General features: G+C 50.8%; 2 protein-coding genes across 6 annotated transcripts in view; one reads left to right on the top strand and one right to left on the bottom strand.

Moving 5' to 3' along the window:
• The window catches only part of SH3GL1 (SH3 domain containing GRB2 like 1, endophilin A2), a 31,964-nt gene extending 17,446 nt beyond the window's left edge, over positions 1-14,518 (bottom strand). For both annotated transcript variants that reach the window (XM_025457025.3, XM_049097670.1), the window contains exon 1: positions 14,290-14,518. In XM_025457025.3, coding sequence (XP_025312810.1) covers positions 14,290-14,334 — 45 coding nt within the window. In that variant the 5' untranslated portion in view covers positions 14,335-14,518. The remainder of the gene's footprint in view (positions 1-14,289) is intronic.
• A 3,115-nt stretch (positions 14,519-17,633) lies between these two features.
• CHAF1A (chromatin assembly factor 1 subunit A) overlaps positions 17,634-21,045 on the top strand; it is a 28,116-nt gene continuing 24,704 nt past the window's right edge. For 2 of the 4 annotated variants that reach the window (XM_025456992.3, XM_025456993.3), the window contains exons 1-2: positions 17,634-17,836; positions 20,696-20,746. In XM_025456992.3, the coding sequence (XP_025312777.1) occupies positions 17,785-17,836; positions 20,696-20,746 (103 nt within the window). In that variant the 5' untranslated portion in view covers positions 17,634-17,784. Of the gene's footprint in view, positions 17,837-17,932; positions 18,309-20,695; positions 20,747-21,045 lie in introns of those variants that run through there. The other 2 variants (XM_025456991.3, XM_025456994.2) reach the window with 2 other exon arrangements.

Genomic DNA, 21,045 nt, shown 5'->3' with positions numbered 1-21,045 from the left:
CTCTTGCTCGCCTGTCATATCAGGGTGGTGATAACAAGCTTGGCTGACGGGTGACTCATGGCCATGGTGGCCTATGGCCACCAAGACCAATCTCTTCAGGAGTGGCTACATAAGCACCCGGGCAGGTGCTGACCCCAGGACAGCACGTGGCAAGCAGGAGAAGGTAAACTGGTCAAACCAAGGCCTGCTGTGGGTTAATGCTACGCACTGTGAGTGGGTCGTGTGCGAAATGCCAACATTCTGTCACCTTGCCTGGCCACTCCTCCACCCACACACACCCCACTTGTCCAGGGGCACCCGCCTATCGAAACCGCAGTCAGTCTTGGAAAGCCACAGCTGGAAGGAGTCTAGTCTCAGAATCACTGTCCAGCCACCTCAACACAGATGAGGCCCAGAAGGAGGGAGCTGTCAGGGTCAAGTAGGCAGTTCCCGTGGTCACAGAGGCAAATGGCCCCTACTTCCCCAGCTGCCACCCACCCTGTAGTGAACAGAGCAGGTGGGCCTATCCTTCCTCACATGTGTGCGCACGCACGCGCGCACGCACACACACACACACACACACACACACACACACACTCTCTGCTGTCAGCACTCATGCCCCAGCACTGGGTGAGCACCCAGACCTTTGAGGTTCCCAGAGATGCTGCTGCAGACCACAGATGCAAAAGTACAGTTCTTGGGGGCCCTTTCTCCTCCCTCAGGGCTCATCTTCATGCCAGCGATGCCACTTGGGACAGCCTTGCTCCACCTCCTCACCCCTACTCCCCAGTCCAAGGCTCTCCGTCCCCAAACATGAACTTCCGGTCAGCAGTGAGGCTACTGTGAGGAGCTGGGAGGACAGCATGGGACTGGGTCCCAGTAGATGCTTGCGCAACCAGTATTTGTTGAGATAATAGATACATGTTGGGCCTGCACACCCTGCTCTCCAGGAGCTCCTGGGAGGGCTCTCTCAACTGAAACAAGCACCGCCTCCGCCTACCAGGCCATGACTTTATGAAAGAACACAGACTCTGCTGAGCCTCAGTTTCCTCAACTGTAAGACGGGAAGTAGGGATGACATGCTGCGGGACTCGAGTGTGAATGTGCTTTAGAACTCACAGACTAGGGGTGTCTGGGTGGCTCAGTCAGTTAAGCGTCTGCCTTCAGCTCAGGTCATGATCTCAGTCCTGGGATCAAGCCCTGAGTCAAGTTGGGCTCCCTGCTCAGTGGGGAATCTGCTTCTCCCTTTCCCTCTGACCCTCTACCCTGCTCATGTGCACACGCTCTCTCCCTCTCTCAAATAAATAAATACTTAAAAAAAAAAAAAAAACCCACAGACTACAGGTATGCACCTGTTGCTCACTGCAGAACAAGTCACCCGAGGAAAGGAGGCCAGGAGTGCCATGTGCAGGCAGCTGGGGCAAACATCCTACAACTTGGGCAAGGTCCAGCAGCAGGATCTGCCAGGTGGCCCACACAACAGGGTGAAAGACTTCCAGGGGAGCCCTCCTGAGGGATCAGTGCCTCCTCCCCCGACCACATGACCACACATAGCCAGGCAGCTGTGTCCACAGCAGGCTGACGTGCTAATTCTTTTTTGCAACAGAAACTCCAAGAGATCAGTAATGGGACCTCGACTCCATAAAGCTCTCAGCACTAGGAATATCTGTTGGTGGGCGGCTTTGATAAACAATCTCGATGCTCTATTTGGGGGAAAGAGAACAAGGCATAGAGATGAAACAACTTGGTCTGAAGGAAGATGGCGGGTAGGAAACCCCTAGTGGAGAGTAGCTGCTGTCACACAACAGCTACTGTGTCATGACCCAGCTACTCCAATCTCCAGGCTGCCCCTCTTCCCACTTTCACCCAGCCACCATGGTGGCTTGTTGGCCAACCCTCAACGCCTCTCGAGCAGATGTCTACCCTCCATCCTGGCTAATAGGATTCCTAACCCTCAGCCTCCCCACCCGAGATGCCCGTTCTCCCCATCCTTCAGATGGCGCTGGTGTGGGCATGGATTCCTGAATGCAGCAATGAAACTCTATGAATGAGAGTCCACCCCCACAAGCTGGGGAAGGGGGACGGCTATGCTATTCTGACTCACGGTACTCCTCAGCAATGCTTTTTTATGTTTTGCAGGAGAAAAGCAACCCTGTCTTCCAATCTGGCTGCCTTTCTCCCTAGGCCTTCCTACTCTCTTGTCACCCCTGTGATACATGTTGCTGCTTCTTAAGCTAGGAGCCGTAAAAGTACTCAAATCCCTCTCCACCTTGTGATGCTGATCTAGCAGCCAGGGCTGCCTCCACTTCCCCAGAAGGACAGAACTCACCAACAGAATGTGTATGACTCCTGGATAAGTGGGGGAAAGAGTACAAAAGGGCAAGCCAGCAGCCCTGAGGCTCCAGCACTTGCTCTAGCTGCCTGCCTAGGAAACCCTGTATGCTTTTTTGCTTTCCTCCTCCCATGGCCAAATGCGAAGCCAGAGTCTAGGGTCATCCTGGGAATCATCCCTCGTTCCTCCTTGCAGGCGCTTGTCATAGGACCCTGTGTTACTGAATCAGCCCTGTTCCACTTAGTCAGCACCTGTGTTTGGGATACTCTCCTGCTTGGAGTTGATCTGCTCTGTCGGAAGGGGGATGAACATTTGGGGTCAAAGTCAGAAGTCCAGATCCCCCCACCCCTTTGAAAAGGTTGCCCTATTCATTCAACAACTATTTATTATTATATACAATGAGTATAACAGAGGAACAAAAGATTAGTAAAATCATAGGCAAAAAAGATTAATAGCAGGGTCTAAGCTAAGGGACCTATACGGAGAAGTCACTTCCTCCCTGTGGGGAAGAGAACCAGGGACAGTTCACAAAGATGACCCTGAACTTGGCTTTGAAGGATGAATTGATGCAGAAAGGAGAAAGGGACATGATGTGAGGAAAGGCAGAGACAAGGGGTCACGGGATCTGCACCAGCGCAGACGATGCTGGTTGAGGGCTGGCATGGAAACAAATGCCCAGGATGGGGTTCTGAAATGTCTCTCTGAGAGATGTGGGGAGTTGTTAAGCAAAGAGTATCTGATGTCAGTCTCCAGGCTTCATGATGGGAAGAAAGGGACCTTCAGGCTCGAGAACCGCCAAGCTCCTTCTATCCAGTTAGCAGGAGCCAGAGCAGGTCGAGATCCCACCACAGTATTTCCTGTGATGTGCTGCCCTGAGGTGTAGATGCACAGCAGTGTTTTTTGCATAAAACCTGAACACAGAGCCAGTTTTCAAATTCACGTTAAACAATGGTAATGGAGATTTCCTATCAATCCATCAGCTTTTAAGTCACCAAGGTGGGATCCAGGAACCAGGGACTGACTTCTGCAGAGCTTCAGATTCATTTCACGGAACCCTTTAATTGAAGATGGCCATGGGGGATGTGCTCTTAGGATGGTGACCCAACAGTGACCCAGAAGTTGACTTGGCAAGTGAACCGATCCTATTTTCTTGCTGACGCCGGCTATGAAGTTGGAGGCAAGAGCTAACGGGGGATAAAACATGTGTACATGTGTGCATACACCCACCCCTTTAAGAAGGAGCTCTAAACCTTTCTATCAGGACAAGACTTTAAGACAGGGCAGACCTGTGGCTGCCATAACAAATTACTTAAGCTCAGCGACAAAACACAAATTTCCCAAACAACACAAAACATTACAAACCTGATATTAAAACAACAAAAAAAATAAATCTTGCCTCTCCTGGCTTCTAGAGCAGCCCCCATTCTTTGGCTGTGGCATGGCCTGTCCTCAAAGTCAGTGATGCAGACCTGCCACGCTCCCTTCCCCTGACCCCCTGCTCAGCAGTCATACTTCCCTCTCACCACAGAGGGGACAGGAACCTGCCTTTAAGTGCCCTGATCACTAGATAGGGCCTACCAGGTTAATTCCGAGGGATCTCTGCATCTCCAGGTCCACACACACTCTGGCTCCCATCGGCAAGGCCCCTGCGCCAAGGCAGCACATTCACAGGAACTGCTGGCAGGTCTCACCACTCATTCATAGCTGTTCTGTTCTAGAAAGTCACTGCGAACACTCAACTGTTGAACATGGAACCACTTCTCGTGGGAGAAACAATGGGGTTTGGTTCTTGTGAGCCTCTGGTCACAGCCAATCAATACCTAACACCTCATGTTACATGCATTTCTATCTAAATACACCTTATATAATACATGCTATTGACTCGTCTATACTGAATTCGGCCAGCAGCGCCGTAATCCCTTCCTGAAGGAAGCTCATCTGATACGTGGGTTTCCTGCCTAAGGCACAACATGGCCTTCCTGCACTCAGGAACATAAGCTGGCACCATAGCTCTGCTTGGGGTCATTTCAAACAGCAAAATCACCCACAAAAAGCACAAAGATGCAAAAAAAAAACATGGCACTTAAAGTATACTGCAAGGACACTGTTTAATAGTCTGGGCTGACACATCTCAGCTGGGAACATCGGGAGACTCAAAATTCTTTGCTGCTCTGCAAATCTGCAAATGACTGCAAAGTGCTCTGAGTATTGATTTGGGGGCTACAAATAAATAGTAGCAAACAGGTGAAAGTTCATGCACAGAATCTCCAATCAGGGAGCTCTGACTGCATATGCCAGTGCAAGCGGCCCTTCATGACAAGGCTGGATGCCAGGTGCTTTCTGCAAAAAGCTCTCCTCACTGTGGAGAGCAGAACCGAAAACACAGCTATTGAGGAACTGACAGGCTGATGAGTAAATGAATTCTGTGAGGAGGACACAGGGCAGATGGAGGGTTCTGGGTGCTGCCTGTGGCTGCAGGTTTCCCCAGGGTTTATCCCTGGTCCGTGAGCCCCCTGGACCACCCCCAACCAACTGTGCCTGCGGACCCTCTGCCCACCCACTCAGAGTCCTGGCTGAGGCCCCCAGGCAGGCAGCAGAACACACTTGAAATATCACCCTTAGGAGTGTTCAGACACAGGACTCCCCCAGCTTCGGCTGGACTTTAGGTCATGCAAATTGAATACAATGTGTTTTTTTTTTCCAGACTGGTACCAGGGAAAACCTAGACTGTTATATTAAACAAAGTGTAAGTCTGGAAAACCTCTCAGACACATCCCAAGGGGGACATCTACAAGAGTGCTCACTGCCACACAGTTTGAAAGAGCAAAGACCTGGAAACATCCTCAATCCCCACTGGCGGGGGTTGGATAAGTGCCCTGCTGTATAGTCACACCGGGGAAGGCTATCCAGCTAAGCAATGAAACTAGGGCTACATGCATTCGTGTAAACGGGAAACACTAACGGTACTGAACAAAAGAGCAGCTTACACCAACAACCACACGACAGACAGCATTTAGAGGGGTAAACCTGCAAAACAAGATTGCACACTTTTTGGTGATAATTCATGTGCAGTAAAGTTGTAAATCAGGGAGAGGCTTTGCCTGTGACTGCACTGCTCTTAGGGAAGCTCTTGTGGGCATGTGGCTATTTCTTTGTTTCTTTTCCTATGTCTGAACCACTTGATGATACACCAACAACAGCAGTGATGCAACACAAGACACGGTTTATACACAACCTTATCTATTCACATGTAACTCAGCAGCTAGATAATGGTTATTGACAATACATAACATGGTGTGTGATTCCATGTAGCCAATCAATGCAACCATGTTAATAGTGAGGACATAAGGATGTGATTAACGATAAAGAACGCTAATAACAGCAGTAATCACCTTATCACGGCGCCTGAGAAGTGACGTGCCCTCTACAGCACCCCAGCACCGACTGCCTCCGGGCCTGGTGACAGCCCTGGTAGCTACTCAAGTGACCTCTGCAAGAAGGTCAACCCTGTGGGCTCTGCTGCAAAGCCAAACGGACTTTTAGACTCCAGAAGCACAATGGAGGCAGTTGGGCAAAAGGACTTTCTCCCTGCCCCCCTGACCAAGTGCACTTTCCTCCTGAGTTGCAAACACTCCTCTGGTCTCTGCAGCTTTCCACCTAAGACTCCCAAGCCCACTTGTATTGAGGTGGTAGAGAGGCTTCACTCAACAGAAGGGGCTTGTCAGTGCCTCCTGCCCATCCTGAGCTGAAGCTGTGGAAGCTGTGGGAAGCACAGGCAGGATCAAACACTCAGGTGCCCCTGAGGCTGCTGGAGAGAAAGGAACCTTGCATGGAGCCGGACACAAATGCCTTAGACTTCTCCGCTATGAAGACATTCCATGCCAAAGCTGGGAGAGAACCGCATCTGGATTTGGATGTCCAGGACCTCACAGCCCACCTTGATGCGGGGCATCACTTGCACATGTTTCAGGGCCCTGACCCAGACACCCACTCGATGGTCAGTGGGGAGCTACAGCAGCTCCTATGTTCCACAAAGATGGGGAAACGTTGCCTTGCGCAGAGGAGAAAACAGCAAGAGACTAACCCACAGCAAAGGTTCTCAAATCTCAGGACCTAAGGGTCAACCCTAGACCAGCCAGGTTGGATTCAAGGATGGAGAAACCTCACCCCAACCCTCAGCTGCCCTCTTCTGAACCACAAAGGCTGGCCTTCAAGGGCCAGCACTGGGCAATGGACTCTGATGGACGCCTGCCCATCTGCCCCCAGAAAAGGAACAGGAAGCTCCCAGTTTCCTTCCTAGAAGGGTTTCTTAAGAATGTGGGTCTCTGCTCAATCCTGAGGCTGAGGTTCAAAATGACAGTTCATCATTCAATCATTGCACTTTAGAAAAAATTGGGCTGGATGGAGGGGCACTAGTGAAAGATAAGTGAATTATGGTCCAACGTGATGTCTGTGGACTCCCTGAGAGTATCAACTGAACTGTGACCTTACTGTCATGCTAATCCAAAGCCAAAGGGACAATCTCTGAGCTTTGATTTCTTATTTTTTTAAAAGATTTTATTTATTTATTCATGACAGAGAGAGAGAGAGAGAGAGAGAGAGAGGCAGAGACACAGGCAGAGGGAGAAGCAGGCTCCATGCAGGGAGCCTGACATGGGACTCCATCCAGGGTCTCCAGGATCAGGCCCTGGGCTGAAGGCGGCGCCAAACCGCTGAGCCACCTGGCGGCCCTGATTTCTTATTTTTAAACCCGTTGGACCTGTTTCTGATGGAGGGCTGTTAGCCCCTCTACTTCCCTAGAGTTCTGCCTAGGCTAAGCAGAAGCCACCCCCAGGGACATTGTAGGAGGCCACTATCACTGTCACTGGACTGCCCCACTCCCACTCTCAGAAGGAGCCCACCATTTCTGACAATTTGGTCAGTAAGCCATGGCCCAGGGAACCCCAGGCCTGTCACAAGCCACCAGGCAGCCCTGCTTTGTCAGGAGCTCAGGTTTGATGAGAAGAAAAGCACATTCTGGTGTGAGGACGTGTTTGGCGTGTGGCATGTGGGCAGGAGAGCACTGGGGTGCACTGGTCAGATGCCCAGAGGACAGAGAAGTCTTTCCAGTGAGTGGCCACAGGAGAAGGCGAGGATAAAGAGACATACAAACAAGGCTTTAAAGGGCAAGCAGGAAGTGGACAGAGAGACCAGTTGGGGTGCAGAAAATGAGGCACAAGGTACACGGTAGTACAAGGTAGCCTGCTGGGCAGGCAGACCGGTCAGACTGGAGCCGTCAGACTGGAGGGTGCCACCCATGAAGGGAAGGGGTAGGATTTAAAATTGGGACCAGGCGGAACTCCAGGAGGTCCTGAATGCCAGGTCAGCTGGGGATGTTTACACTTCCCACCCATCCCAGGCTCTGCTTCCTTTAGGCCTGCTGACCCTACAGCTCTGGCATCTGCACCCACAACCCATGATGCAACCATTTGCTCACTAGTGTGCAAATGTCCATCCATCCAATACCAACAGTTCCAAAACAGGCCAGGGGCTGGGCTCAACTGGGCACACAATAATAGCAGAACCACACGGGCCTGGCCTACAAAGACTTAGGATCCAGCGACAAAGATGTCAATCTCCATTCTCGATTGGAAAAGCAGCTATAAGAGAGTCTGAGAGGTGGAGAGACAGAGGCTCTGAGTGCCTCAGAGGCTGGGGAGACACATGAAGAGGCTGAAGGGACACATGAAAGGTGAACTGATGTTTGCCAGGCCAAGGGGAGGCAAGGTTGCTGGAGCCGGGAGAACAGCCCCGCGTCCTCTCCGACACTCAGACACTCTGTGGATACCTCGCATGGTTCTGCTAGGACAGTACTCCCTAGACTGGGAGCCCTGCTGGGCTAGTAGCTGCTGGGTCTGTGGTCTCCGTGACGCCACTGGAGGTGCTCGATTCCCAGGTGTGGACCTCTGAGCAGCTGGGCAGTGACCCGATGCTGAGTCAAGTCCTTCGGAGGAAATCACAGTCTATTTTCCTGCTGTGGTTGGGAATCTCCGCGTGACCCTGTTCTCTGGGCTCAGTCAGCAGGTTTTTTTCTAGGAGCTGAACGGAAAAGGAAGATGGAGCTGTCCTCTGGGATCCTGCATTCGTTCGTTCGTGGAACCCTGGTTACTGCCTAACAGGAAATGAGCGGAAATGTACCCAAACTGCAGTGCTCAGTAGAAGCAGCTGCCAAATCCAGCCCTGTGAGCGGCTGGGGGGGGTGAGGGGGTAGGACAAGGCAAGGCAGGGAGGAAGGGGAGGGGGAGGGAGAGGAGAGAGGAAAGATGAGGGAAGACAGAAACCAGCTGCTGCCAATCTGACACACTCCTCCATCCAGCTTGCCAGGAACAGCTTTGAAAAAGAACCAGAAAAAGCTGCCCCTAACACTTCACCAGGCAGGAAAAGCCATTAGGGTTTGAGTACTGGGGTAAAGACGCCTCAATAGGCCTGCAGAGCTCCTAATCCCCTGGAGCTGGAAAACTTCAGCATCAAAACCTTCCTACAGCTTACAAGTTTCACCCCCTGCATTGGAAATCGGGAACAGAAGACTAGTTGACTTTCCTCCGGCCCATCCTCCACCCCCCAACTTGCCACAGTGCCAAAACGTGCAGCACACTCGCCTCCAAAATCCTATGGAGGAAACTGGCTACAGGGATCAGTTTCAAAATATCGGCAACAACAGAAGAGGAGAAGGGCTAAGATGGGCCAGAGCAGAACTAATCGGCCTATGTCCTTGGGTCAAAGGCCACGGGACACACATGCCAGAGGCAAAGGGCAGGCCTCAGTAGGCCCTGTCACTGCGTCAGAGCACTGTTTCCTCTGAGGGAAAAAGCAAGCAGATGCACATATGGACACCTGAAGGGCGAAGGAATGGGACAGCCCCCAATTTCTGAAACTGAGCAGGGAGACACTATGAAACCCCTAAGCTCAGTAACTCGCAGACTATAATTAAGTATCCTATGGCTCTGCCTTCACACTGAGCCAAATAAGTAGGGAGAAGTGTACCTGGGCACGCTGACTGGTCTTTAATAAACACAGGGTTCTGAGTCAGACCTGAACTTGCCACCTCATGTTTGGCAGACACAGGTAGCGAATCAGAGTATGGTGCCCTCTTGGTCCTGGCTGTTAACAAGAATATGTGGGACTCTGCTTGGTTACAGAGTGCCTCCATGACTGTGGACAGTGGTCAGGTGAACTCAGTTTTACAGACAGGCCTGGAAAGTGGTAGGGTTTAAGGAGGTCCCAGGATCCTTCAGGGGAGGGCGGTCTCACACTTCTGTAGCTCCACAGTCCAGCCTAGAACACCAGGCTGGTTATTCTATTCACCCAGCAAGTTGGTGACCCAAAGCCCAGTGGGAAGAGGAACAGCTCTGGCCAGGGTCCCACAGGGTCTTCTTACAGAGGGAGTCAGGAGAGTTGCTTCCAGCAAAGTTGGACTTAACCAAGTTCCCATTACATATGGATATGGCCAATGGCCAAAGCCATTTCCACGTCTGGTGCCCCAAGGCAGACGGTCTTCAGGAAGTTAGCCTGCAGCTGCTGAGCTCAAGGATCTGGGGCAGGGACCCTATTTTGCCTGTCACCTGTTATTCTCAGCACACAGGTTCCATGCTTTTGTTCATACTCAGGCAAAAGACCTACAAGTTCCAGACTTTTGTATCTAAGACCATTCCAGGCTTATTACTTAACAGGCCAAACTCTTTGCTAGGAAATCAAAAGCCTAATTCCTCACAATAAGATTTTAAAAGTAGTTCAGAGCAGGTAGTAACTGGGGACATTCCAAACACCAGCCATGTCCCCCAGATAGTACTTATTCTAACAGGCTGGGGTGCCAGGTGCCCCAGCCCACTCCTCACCCCATGTCTTTCTACGAAGTCTGATCTTTCCTTCTGGGCACAAACCAGGGCCTAGCAAGCATCCAATGAATTTCAAAGCTATGGGAGGAGAATTTTCCTCCTAGCTCTGAAGGAACCAATCTTTCAGTTCAAACTCTCTCTCCCTCCTTTCAGGCCAAAAGAAAAAAAATCAAGCCAGCACTCCAGGCAGCTGCCAGCTCTATCCCTAGTTACACTCTCAAATCTGGCCTGACCACAAGAATTATCAGAAACCAGCAAGCAGCTCAGGCCTGGAAATTAACATTGTATCACAATGAGAAGTGAACTTCCAAGTTTGGATCTGTCAGGGTCCCCTTACCTTCCTTAGTTCCCTAGAAATACGCAGATTCAAGCACCTCCCCCAGTTCTAGATGTACATAAGTACCAGAGGGGCCCAAGGGCCCAGACAGACACCGCTTCCTTCTAGCACTTTCCCCTACAGATTCTTCAGGCCTCAGTCCAGCAGCGGCCAGCTCTTAACAAGAAGTAAAAGCACGCGCAAACTTTCTACTCCAGCCCAAACCGACCTTATAAGAGACCTGAACATTTTCACTAGAGATGAACTGGCACGTAATTCACCCAGATGCTGCCAGATTACTAATAACTCATTATTAATAACTCATTTGTTACCAGCATCATCAGAGAGATCAGAAACTTTTAATTAACATCATAGTCTCAGCTGCTAGTAACCAAGCCTCTCCATGCCCCACTCTCTCCCACATCCACTTCTCAATTTAGAAACACTGTTCCAAGCCTCTGAAATCAACCTGTTTCGAAGCATTGTTTCTCAACCTGGTGCCACTGACATTTGGGGCCTAATAATTCTTTGTTGTGGGGAAGGCTGTCCTGTGTACTATAGGATGTTTAGCAACCACTCTTAGCCTCTACCCACTCAATACCAGGAGCACCCTTCTTCCCAAGTGGAGACAACGAAAAATCTTCTCAGACATTGCCAAACATCCCTGAAAGGGCACACGGAGTGGGGGGTGGGGAGGACTTGTCACCCCAGCTGAGTACTGATGCAAGCTTAGACCTTCTTAAAGATACCAGATGCCAAAGATACCCTGGAGTTCTAACAACTTGGGATCTGGATGCTGAGTTTCATGTAGGTGTTTATTTGTGTAGATGTGGTCATCCATGTTTTGAAAACTAAGAAAGGCAGGCAGCTACCACAAGAATGGCCCAGGTGAGACTTTTGTTGTTCTATCGGGTTTTTGTTTTGGTTTAAGTATCCCTGCTTTTCTCAAATCGTAAAGCAGGGTTTCTCAACCTCGGCACTACTGACATCTGGGCCCAAATAATTCTTGGTTGTGGGACTGCCCAGTGCGTTACATAGAGTGTTGAGTGGCATCCCTAGCCTCCACCTACTTGATTCTAATAGCAACCCAGGTTGTGACAACCTAAAATCTCTCTAGATATTGCCAATGTCTCCTAGAGAATAGAACTGGCCTTGGTTGACAACCACTATCCTATAGGAAGATATAAATGTCCCCACATTGTGCTCGCTTCGGCAGCACATATACTAAATGTCCCCACATCATTTTGTGTAAAAAGAATAGTATGTTTATCCTTATGGCAGATAAATGAGACCAGTGGCTAAAAGCATACTGCCTGTCCACAAGGTGAGAGTTCAACAGACGTTAACTACTGCCTTATACTTTTCAACAGCCAACCCTACTCTGAGGACAAAAGGATGAAAATGGGTGTACTGAGGATAAGAAAAGAATCACACAAAGAGATGGACACGTTTGGATAAACAACAGAGATGCTGGGGGCCTGTGGAAACTATTGCAGAAGAGAGTGGAGCACAGCCAGCATGATTCTTGAGAGCACAACTCAGCAGAGGATTTATCAAGAGTCCAAAACAGCCGCTCCCAGAGTAGGATGTGGCCATCGCAGCAATTCTTTAAGATGGGCCTCAGAATGGCGAGATCACAAATTGATCAGAACCAGCAGCTTATACTACACAGTGTTTTCCATTCCCTCACAGATTTGAATGCAGGGCACCCCCTACCCCTGCCCCCTCAAGAAAAAGCTCTGGTGGCCAGTCTGAGCAGCCTAGCCAGTTCCTCTAGCAGAGTGTGCCTGCTTGGGACAGTATGGCCCTCCAGCATGGGCCTTGAGAGCTAGGGGTTGGGAGGAGGGGGCTTCTCCTGCAGGAGGGACTACATCAAGGTCCAAGACAGCAAGCACCATCCCCAGTTGCTCTGGTCAAGCCCTGGTGGTCTGATGCCTGTTGGGCAGGGTCCAACCCAGGGCCAGGTCACTTAATTCTACCCTGCTGGGACAAAGGGCTGTACTCTCAGCAATAATGCCAGAACCCCCCCGGATTAAGTGTTTCTTCCTCTAGGGGTTAGCCATCATCTGGGGTTTGCCCTAGATAAACACTAGCGTGGGGTCATGACTTTTTCCATCAAGGGGCAAAAGGTTCCAGCTGAGTTACTGTCGACTTATTTCTCTTCTCTCCTACTGAACTTTTCCAAATTGTGGGAAAAGCCCAGTTTGCCAGCAGGGCCCACACAATCCCTAAGATGGTCGCTCATTCCTTCACGGATTCTATCCACACAAAGTGCCCACCTACGGTTCTTAATCTGGGATGCGGGGATCAAGAGGATTCAAGAAATCTGGGGCTTCGTGGATCTGAAACTATAAACTGAATCTCCCACTTGCTCCAGCTTTCTGGAGAGTGGATCCACAGCTTTCACCAGATTCTTGAGCAATGGGGCCGGGACATTCCAAAAAAACAAAACAAAACAAAACAAAAAACAACAAAAAACCACCCTATACTTACTTGTCACGTCTAAAAACATACATACTCTCGGATTCAGCATTCTCCTTCTGGGAATTTATCCTATAAACCCAATCCCACCTCTGAGCAAAGATATTCACTGGCTATTCATTGTGTGTAGCACAAACTGACAGGAAACGATCCACACATACATCAACAGATGACTGGTCAAAATTTAACCAATCCCCCAAAGATGACTGGAATATCAACACCCATTAAGAAGATCAAAGAGAGGGGATGGGGGGATCAGCGGTTTGGCGAGCCTTCAGCTCAGGGTGTGATTGCGAGTCCTGGGATCAAGTCCCACATCGGGCTCCCCGCATGGAGCCTGCTTCTCCCTCTGCCTGTGTCTCTCTCTCTCTCTCTGTGTGTCTCTCATGAATAAATAAATAAAATCTTAAAAAAGAAAAGAAGATCAAAGAGACTCTAGGGGTATGCTCCAGGGCAGTGGCTCTGGGGTGGGGGCAGAAGGGGACGTTTGGTAGCAGGGGGAGGTATGTGTGGTGTCAGGATTGGGGGGGGGGGTGCTCCTGGCATCAAGCGGGTGGGGCCAGGGATGCCCCTCATCGCCCCCACAGTGCCCAGGACAGCGCGGTCTGAGGCGGAGAATTCCAGCTCTAGCATTATCTCCGAACACATGGAACGGAAAACCGAAAAAGCCGAAGTACAAAGGGCTACACAGGCCACGGTACCACCGTGTGCGTGTGCGTGTGCGTTTTTCTAGGAAAGGTGTAACCGATCTTCGGAAAAGATGCCGGTCCTTGCCCCTGGGGAGAGGGGCTGGATGCCCCGGGGGACTGGAGGCGGAAGCGGGGCTTTCCCCTCCACCCTTTCCCAACTTTGTAGCGGGTCCATCAAAAGGGGTTTTCGTTTGTTTGTTTTGGAGAACGACTGCGGACGCCAAGTTTCCCTGCCCCCGGGCTCTCTGGCAGGAGTCCTGTGTCGACAGCCTCAGGGCAGTGTCTTCCTCGCCCGCTCCGGGCCCGTCTCCGCGAGGGAAGGCGACGGCGTCCGGGTCCGCGTCCCGGGTCCGCGTCCCGGGGCGCCGCCGCCCCTCCCCGGGGTCTGCCCACCCTCCCGGGGAGACCCGAGCCCACATGGCGGGCGGGCCCGTGAGCCGCCTCGTCGGCAGCCCCCGTCCCTCGCGGGTGGGAGACCCCCTCAGCGGACGCCGCGCGCCAACGCCGCGCCTCCGGAGCCGGCGGCCCCCTCACGAGCCCCGTCGGGCCTGGCCGGGTCCCCGACTCCGCACAGCCTGGGGGCGCGGCGCCAGCTCCCCCGCCTCGGCCGCCGCTCACCTGGCTCGCCTTGTAGAACTGCTTCTTCAGCCCCGCCACCGACATGCTGCCTCCCGCCGTAGGGGCTCCCGCCCGGACCCAGCGAACCGGAGGGACCGCGCAAGCGACAGGCTCCCGGGCGCCGCCGATACCCCGCGCGCCTCAGCGGGCCCCGTCGGCGCTGCCTCCACCGCGCTCTCGCCAGCTCCGCGCCCGCCCCGGCGCCGCCTCAGGCCCCTCGCGCGCCCGCGCGGCCAGGATATTACATGGCAACCGCACACTTCCGGTGCCGGCCTGCGCGCGCCCCCGGCCCCGACCGCGCACGCGCGCCCCCTGCCGGCCGGAGAGCGCACGCGCACGTCTTGCCCTCTCCCCTCCCCCCCCGTTGAGGCCGCCTCCGACAGCGAGCCGACGGGAACGAGCCTAGAGAGACCCTGGAGGCTACAGCGCCTCCTGGCGGCCCGGAGGTAGTCCTAGCGTTTTAGGAAAGGCGCTTAAATCCTGGAGAGGTTGGGAGGCTGGGTCTGTAAATCAGACGTCGTTCGCTAATCTCAGCCGACCCAATTCTCTGTGCATTTAGTCCCTTCCACACGCACCGCCTTCAGCCCTGCCACGTGCTCATCCATTTAGTTGCCCTAGTACGACATCAGGGTGTCCCTTTATTGCTTTTCTATCCCCCTGGCCTCCCTGCCCAGGCCAGACTATCGCACCCAGTCTCCTCGCTGGTATGCCCACCTGCAGGTTCCCCCTCCAATTATCCCCCTTAAAAATACTCAGAGGGACGCCTGAGCGGCTCAGCGGTTGGGCATCTGCATTCGGCTCAGGGCGTGATCCCGGGTGCAGGGATCAAGTCCCATGTCGGGCTCCCCGTGAGAACCCTGCTTCTCCCTCTGTCTGAGTCTCTGCCTCTCTCTGTGTGTTTCTCATGAATAAATGAGTACATTCTTAAAAAAAAAAAAAAAAAAAAAAAAAGGATGCTCTATAACAAAATGTATACCACATTAGTCTACTATCTTCACAATACACTCTCAACTTCGTAGCATGGCCTACAAAGCTTACAGATTTTGGCTCCATCAACTCTTCTGACTTCAGCTCTCTTCCTCTTCTATAACCCATGATCCCTGTTTCCTGTGGGCCTTTGCTAAGGTTGTTCTTTTCTGGCACATTTTCCCCCAATCTCCCCCCCCCCGCCCCCCATCCTTTGTGCATAAAAGAGAAATCTGTTGGGAATGTCACCTCTTTCAGGAAATTCTCTCAGTTTTACACATGTTAATTGATTTTTGTTTTTTATATCAATTGTTATTGAATTAACTGGAAGTTCGATTCTGGAGACCCAGGATCGAATCCCACATCGGGCTCCTGGTGCATGGAGCCTGCTTCTCCCTCTGCCTATGTCTCTGCCTCTCTCTCTCTCTCTCTCTGTGACTATCATAAATAAATAAAAATTTAAAAAAATGTTTAAAAAAAAAATGGGATCCCTGGGTGGCGCAGCGGTTTGGCGCCTGCCTTTGGCCCGGGGCGCGATTCTGGAGACCCAGGATCGAATCCCACGTCGGGCTCCCGGTGCATGGAGCCTGCTTCTCCCTCTGCCTATGTCTCTGCCTCTCTCTCTCTCTCTCTGTGACTATCATAAATAAATAAAAATTTTTAAAAAATGTTTGAATTAACTGGAAGTTAATAATAAGTTGGAATGGATAAATTAATCTGAAAAGAGGAACAAGAAAGTGGCTAGAGCTAACGTGCTTGCAACTTCAGTGCTGAAATCTGACAGGTCTGGGTGCTCTTCTGAAGCAGAAGATTGCTAGAAGTTTCCAAATGCCTCAACAGAAGGTACTGGACTAGATGGATGATTATTTCAGATTATGTATGCCACAAATCTCCCTCCCTAAGATCCTGATGGGGCTGTTACGAATAGTTTGTTTGTTTTTTAATTCCCCATGTGATTCTGAAAGGCACTCTGAATGGTGACCTACTGGTTTCAATCATTGCAAAATGCCAGAATGTCATGATTCATACGGGGAAACTCAGGCATTGAGTAAGACATGACTTGTCCAAAGTGATTTTCATCTGAACTCCCTATTTCTCCACATTGCTTCCAAACAATTCATCTTTAATTATCCAATCTATAAATTCAATAGAATTCTAAACTTGATCTAAATTTCATCTTCTTTCCTCACTTCTCTGCTTGACAGATTAATTGGTGCTAAAGAAAACCAACTCTAGGACGCCTGGGTGGCTCAGTGGTTGAGCGTCTGCCATCAGCTCAGGTCAAGATACTGGGGTCCTGGGATCAAGTCCGCCTTTGGGCTCTTCGCAGGGAGCCTGCTTCTCCCTCTGCCTATGTCTCTGCCTATCTCTGTCTCTCATGAATAAATAAATAAAATCTTGAAGAAAAAAAAAAGAAAACCAACTTGAAGGCTCACAGGTTGACACTGAACGTCTGTGTTCCGTGTGAAGCTTGTAATCAAATGAAGTTTATGCATTCGCTCATCTATTTATTGAGCCCTTGCTAATGCATCAATCATGGAGAGGTACTGGGGATACAGGAATAAATTATTCCTCCTCTCTTGGAGCTGGTGACAAAGACACATACTAAATCAAATAACACGCTAATAAAAAAAATAAGCTGTAATTGCTTCAGAAAAAAAGAACTGCAAGGGAGAAAAGGGCGGGGGCGGAAAAAAAAGGGAAAAGAACTGCATTGTAGGAACTTCACCTTGTTGAGGGCAGGGAAAGGCTCCCCAAGGTGCATATCTAAGATCTGAAAGTTAGGTAGAAACTAGCCACGAAGAGAGCTGCGGAAAGTTTTCTAGGTGAGGAAAGACCGTGTGCAAAAATGCTGAGGATAAAACCAGAAAGATCCATTTCATTCATTCCCTCTGAATATGTTTGATGCACATTAAATGCTTCTAGAGCGCTGCACAGAATCTATTTAACTTATTTTCTCTTTGTTGTTCATATAAAAAGGCATTTATAATTTTGCTACTGATGATACTCAGCCAACATCCAACGAGGATAAACTACAAGCCTCGTTCCTGCTCTAAACCAGTTTCAGATTGTCACCCACCACCTACGTAGACGTTTCGTCATGACGCAAGAGCTGGCCCTCCCTCCTCCTGCCGACCTATCCCACGCGCTCAGCCAATCACAGGGTGGAACTCTCAGTTTGACATCTTCTGCCTCCAATCACAGGGCACCTCCTCCCCGCCAATGACCGGCGGCCGAGAGGAAGCCCCGGTCCTCCGCGGGAATATCAATAGGGGAACCATGGGAGGAATGGAAGACGCGGCTCTCGCGAGGATGCTCCCGGCGCTCCCTTCTTCCCGAGGCGGGTTGTCACGTGACGCAGCCTCGTCCAATCGCCGCGCGGCCTGCGGGGGTCGCCGCGGTTCCCGCCAAATACGAGCTCGGCGGCCGCGGCAGCAGCGGCGCGGGCGGGAGGGCGAGCGGCAGTGGCCGCCTGAACGGAGCCCGCGCCTCCGCCGCCTGAGGGGAGCTCTAGCCGCCGCCGGGGCGATGCTGGAGGAACTGGAGTGCGGGGCGCCCGGCGCCAGGGGAGCGGCCGCAGGTCGGTTCGGGCCCGCGCCGAGGGGAAGGGGGGGACGCGGCGCGCGGCCTGCGCAGGCCGAGGCGGCGGTTGGGGGCGGACCGACCTCCCGGCCTCGGGCCCGCTCCTCGTCGGCGGCCGTTGGGTCGGTGCGGCCGTTACGGTCGGAGCCAGGGCCTGGCGACCCGAAGGGCTCCCTCCTTGACGTTATTGTTGCGGCCGCGACCATTTTTCTTCCGGCGCTTTGGCTTCAGTTTGTCCTTGCGGGGCTCTCTTTTTTTCCCCCTGTGCTGACGGGTCGGTGTGGCCCGGGGGGTGGAGACTGAGGCCCAGCGAGGCGAAAGGGCTGCCTTTGCAGGTTGCCGAATGCGTCTGTGTCCCCTGAGCAAGTTGGACCGTGCAGCGGCCCTCTGGCCGGGTGGGGAAACTGAGGCCCGGGGGCACATGAGCTCGGGGACCAGACAGCTGCATCTGCGGGTCAGGGCATGCCCAGGTAAGAGGTTTGGGTGGTGGGATCGCCAGGGAGATGCGACTCCCGGGTTCTTGATCCTGCTCGCTCTGCGGGGTGAGGACCTGTCTTCCCCTCCCCCACCCCACCCTGGAAGGGGGCTTTCTAGCACCCGGTGGGGGCCTCCGAAACGGGCGATGGTGAACCACGGGGGACCAGGCCGCCTGTCTGCCTTGCTTGCCTCCCATTTTGTCCCTGGCACTTGCACAGTGCTTGGCACGGAGTACAAGTTGGTTGGCTGAATTAGGGGTTGACAGGGAGATAATCTAGTCCACCCCAGGGTCTCTCAACCTGGGCACTGTTGACATTTGGGGCTGCCCTGTGCACTGTAAGGCGTCGGGCAGCATCCTTGGCCTCCACCCGTTAGACCCTAGTAGCAAACCGTTTTCCCTATTTGTGAGGACCCAAAATGTATCCAAGCATTGCCAAGGTGCCCTGGGAAGGGTTGCAGAATCGCCCCCTCCCTGTAGCTGAGAACCACTGCTCCATTTGTTTCCAGACTTTGAAATTTCACAGAGACATAAAATTCCCATCAGTAAAGTTGGAGCCGATTGTCATGGGCCGTCGTTTGATCCAGTAACAATGTTTAATTTAGAAATGTAAAAAGCACTACTTTGCGGTGACCATTCTACCATAAAAGGAAGGGGTGTTTTAATGCTACGTAAAATTAGGAGGCGTGTAATCTCAAAATAAAGAGCGTTTGGTAACTTTAGACACGAAGTGTGTGTGAATGGTATGTGTACCTTTGAACAGTTGGGATCCCTGGGTAGGCTGTTCCTTTATGTCCACCCGGGGTAGCTTCTAGACCTAGGTCACTTGTGTTACACTTGTTTCAACGCTGGTGACTCAGGGCCACACCAGTGAATTCTTGTGGTTGTCCTAAAACTGCATTTAAATAGGTAGAGATTATGTATACTTTGGTTGAAAGGTGAAATTATGTCTTTAGTAACTAAGGACTTAAAAGGGTATTGAAATGGGTAGAAAGGAAATGTGAATCCTCAGGGTATTTGTATTCCAAGCGTAGGGGGGTAGGTGAGAGCAGTTTCATCTGCTGAGTTTTTTAGAAACTTTGAAAAAAAAAAAAAAAAAGAAATAAACCTTGATCTCCTTTTTAAAAATACTCACTTGTATGTTTTTTGTTTTTTTTTTTTTACAAAACATGTAGATTGCCCCAAATAACTAACCTAGGTTTTTTGTAAGACAGATCTCCTAGCAGGTGTCATTTTCTAAGTTTATTCTAACCAATTTAACAATTTAAGGATGTTTTTCCAAAGACTTAGTTCTATTTACAGTCATTCCTGTATCAGCTTCAATATTATTAAATGCTTTTTTTGAGATTTTTTTTTCATGCAGGAAAACATTCTCCCTTGTTTCTTCACTTCAGCTCCAGCCTGACAGGCTCAACATGCTTTGAATTGTTTTACCTGTATAGGCTCTATTTTTTTTTTTTTTTTAGATTTTATTTATTCATTCATGAGAGACACACAGAGAGAGGCAGAGACACAGGCAGAGCGAGAAGCAGGCTTCCCATGGGGAAGCCCAATGTGGGACTCGATCCCGGGATCCCAGGATTGTGACCCGAGCCAAAGGCAGACACTTAACCACCGAGCCACTCAGGTGCCCCAGTGTATAGGCTCTATTTTGAAAGAAAATAAACCATATTCTGATTTTGCACATTTGGTGGTGGGGATGGGTTGATTGGAGGAGGACATTTTGGGGTCATTAATTGTGAAATCGGTAACGCAGTGTTTTTTGTCATCTGTACTTGTTCCCTTTCTCTCTCTCTCCCTTTTTTTTTTTTTTCCTTAAGATTTTAAGTAATTTCTGCGCCCAGTTTGGGCTTGAACTCACAATTCTGAGATCAAGAGTTGCATGGTCTACAGACTGAGTCAACTAGGTGCCCTGTCATTCCCCTTTTCACTGTCCCTGTTACTGTGCTCATTGGTGTCCCACTATGTGCCAGTTCTGAACTATGTGCGAAGGGTACAGTGTGGAACAAGTCTCCCATTGTGTTGGGAAGGGGGGAGACGTCATGTAAGTTTCAGAATGATAATCACCACATGAAGATGAGAAAGGAGTGAGAGAGTTGAGAGCAGAATTTCTCAACCTAGTAACATTTTGGGCAGATAATTCTGTCGTGGGTGCCATCCTGTGTATTTTAGGACATTTAGCTGTATCTCTGTCCTCTACCCACTAGACAACTCCCCCCTCATGACAACCAAAAATGTCCCTAAACATTGCACCCCATGGTGGGGGTGCCATAATCACCCCTATTGGACAACCACTTCGGACATGTTAGGTGTTGCATATTTATTTACTGCTTCATTATTTCCAACTTTTAATAACCTATCCTTTGACATTTTCATTCACAGCCATGGATTGCAAAGACAGACCAGCTTTTCCAGTCAAAAAGTTAATACAAGGTAACTTTCTGGGAAGGTGTTAAATACTATTCCTAATTTTATCCTTCATTGTCTCATCAGTTGTATTTTTAATTTCCTTTGAGCAGAGGTCTTCTGCTGGGGTCCTCAGCAGAAGCCTCAAGGGCTGGGGGGGAGATTAATGGTTGCATCTTCCAATCAGAACCTTGGGAACCCATGTGATTATGTTCTTGTTTTCTTAGGTTCCCAGGAGCACATCTAGTGGTTATTGCCTTTACTAGGGTTTCTCTACTTCAGCATTATTGACATTCTGTAATTTTTTGTCAGGATATGGGGCTGTC

Source organism: Canis lupus, chromosome 20 (genome assembly GCF_003254725.2).
Source record: "Canis lupus dingo isolate Sandy chromosome 20, ASM325472v2, whole genome shotgun sequence".
NCBI lineage: Eukaryota > Metazoa > Chordata > Mammalia > Carnivora > Canidae > Canis > Canis lupus.
This window is presented reverse-complemented; position numbering and strand designations above follow the sequence as displayed.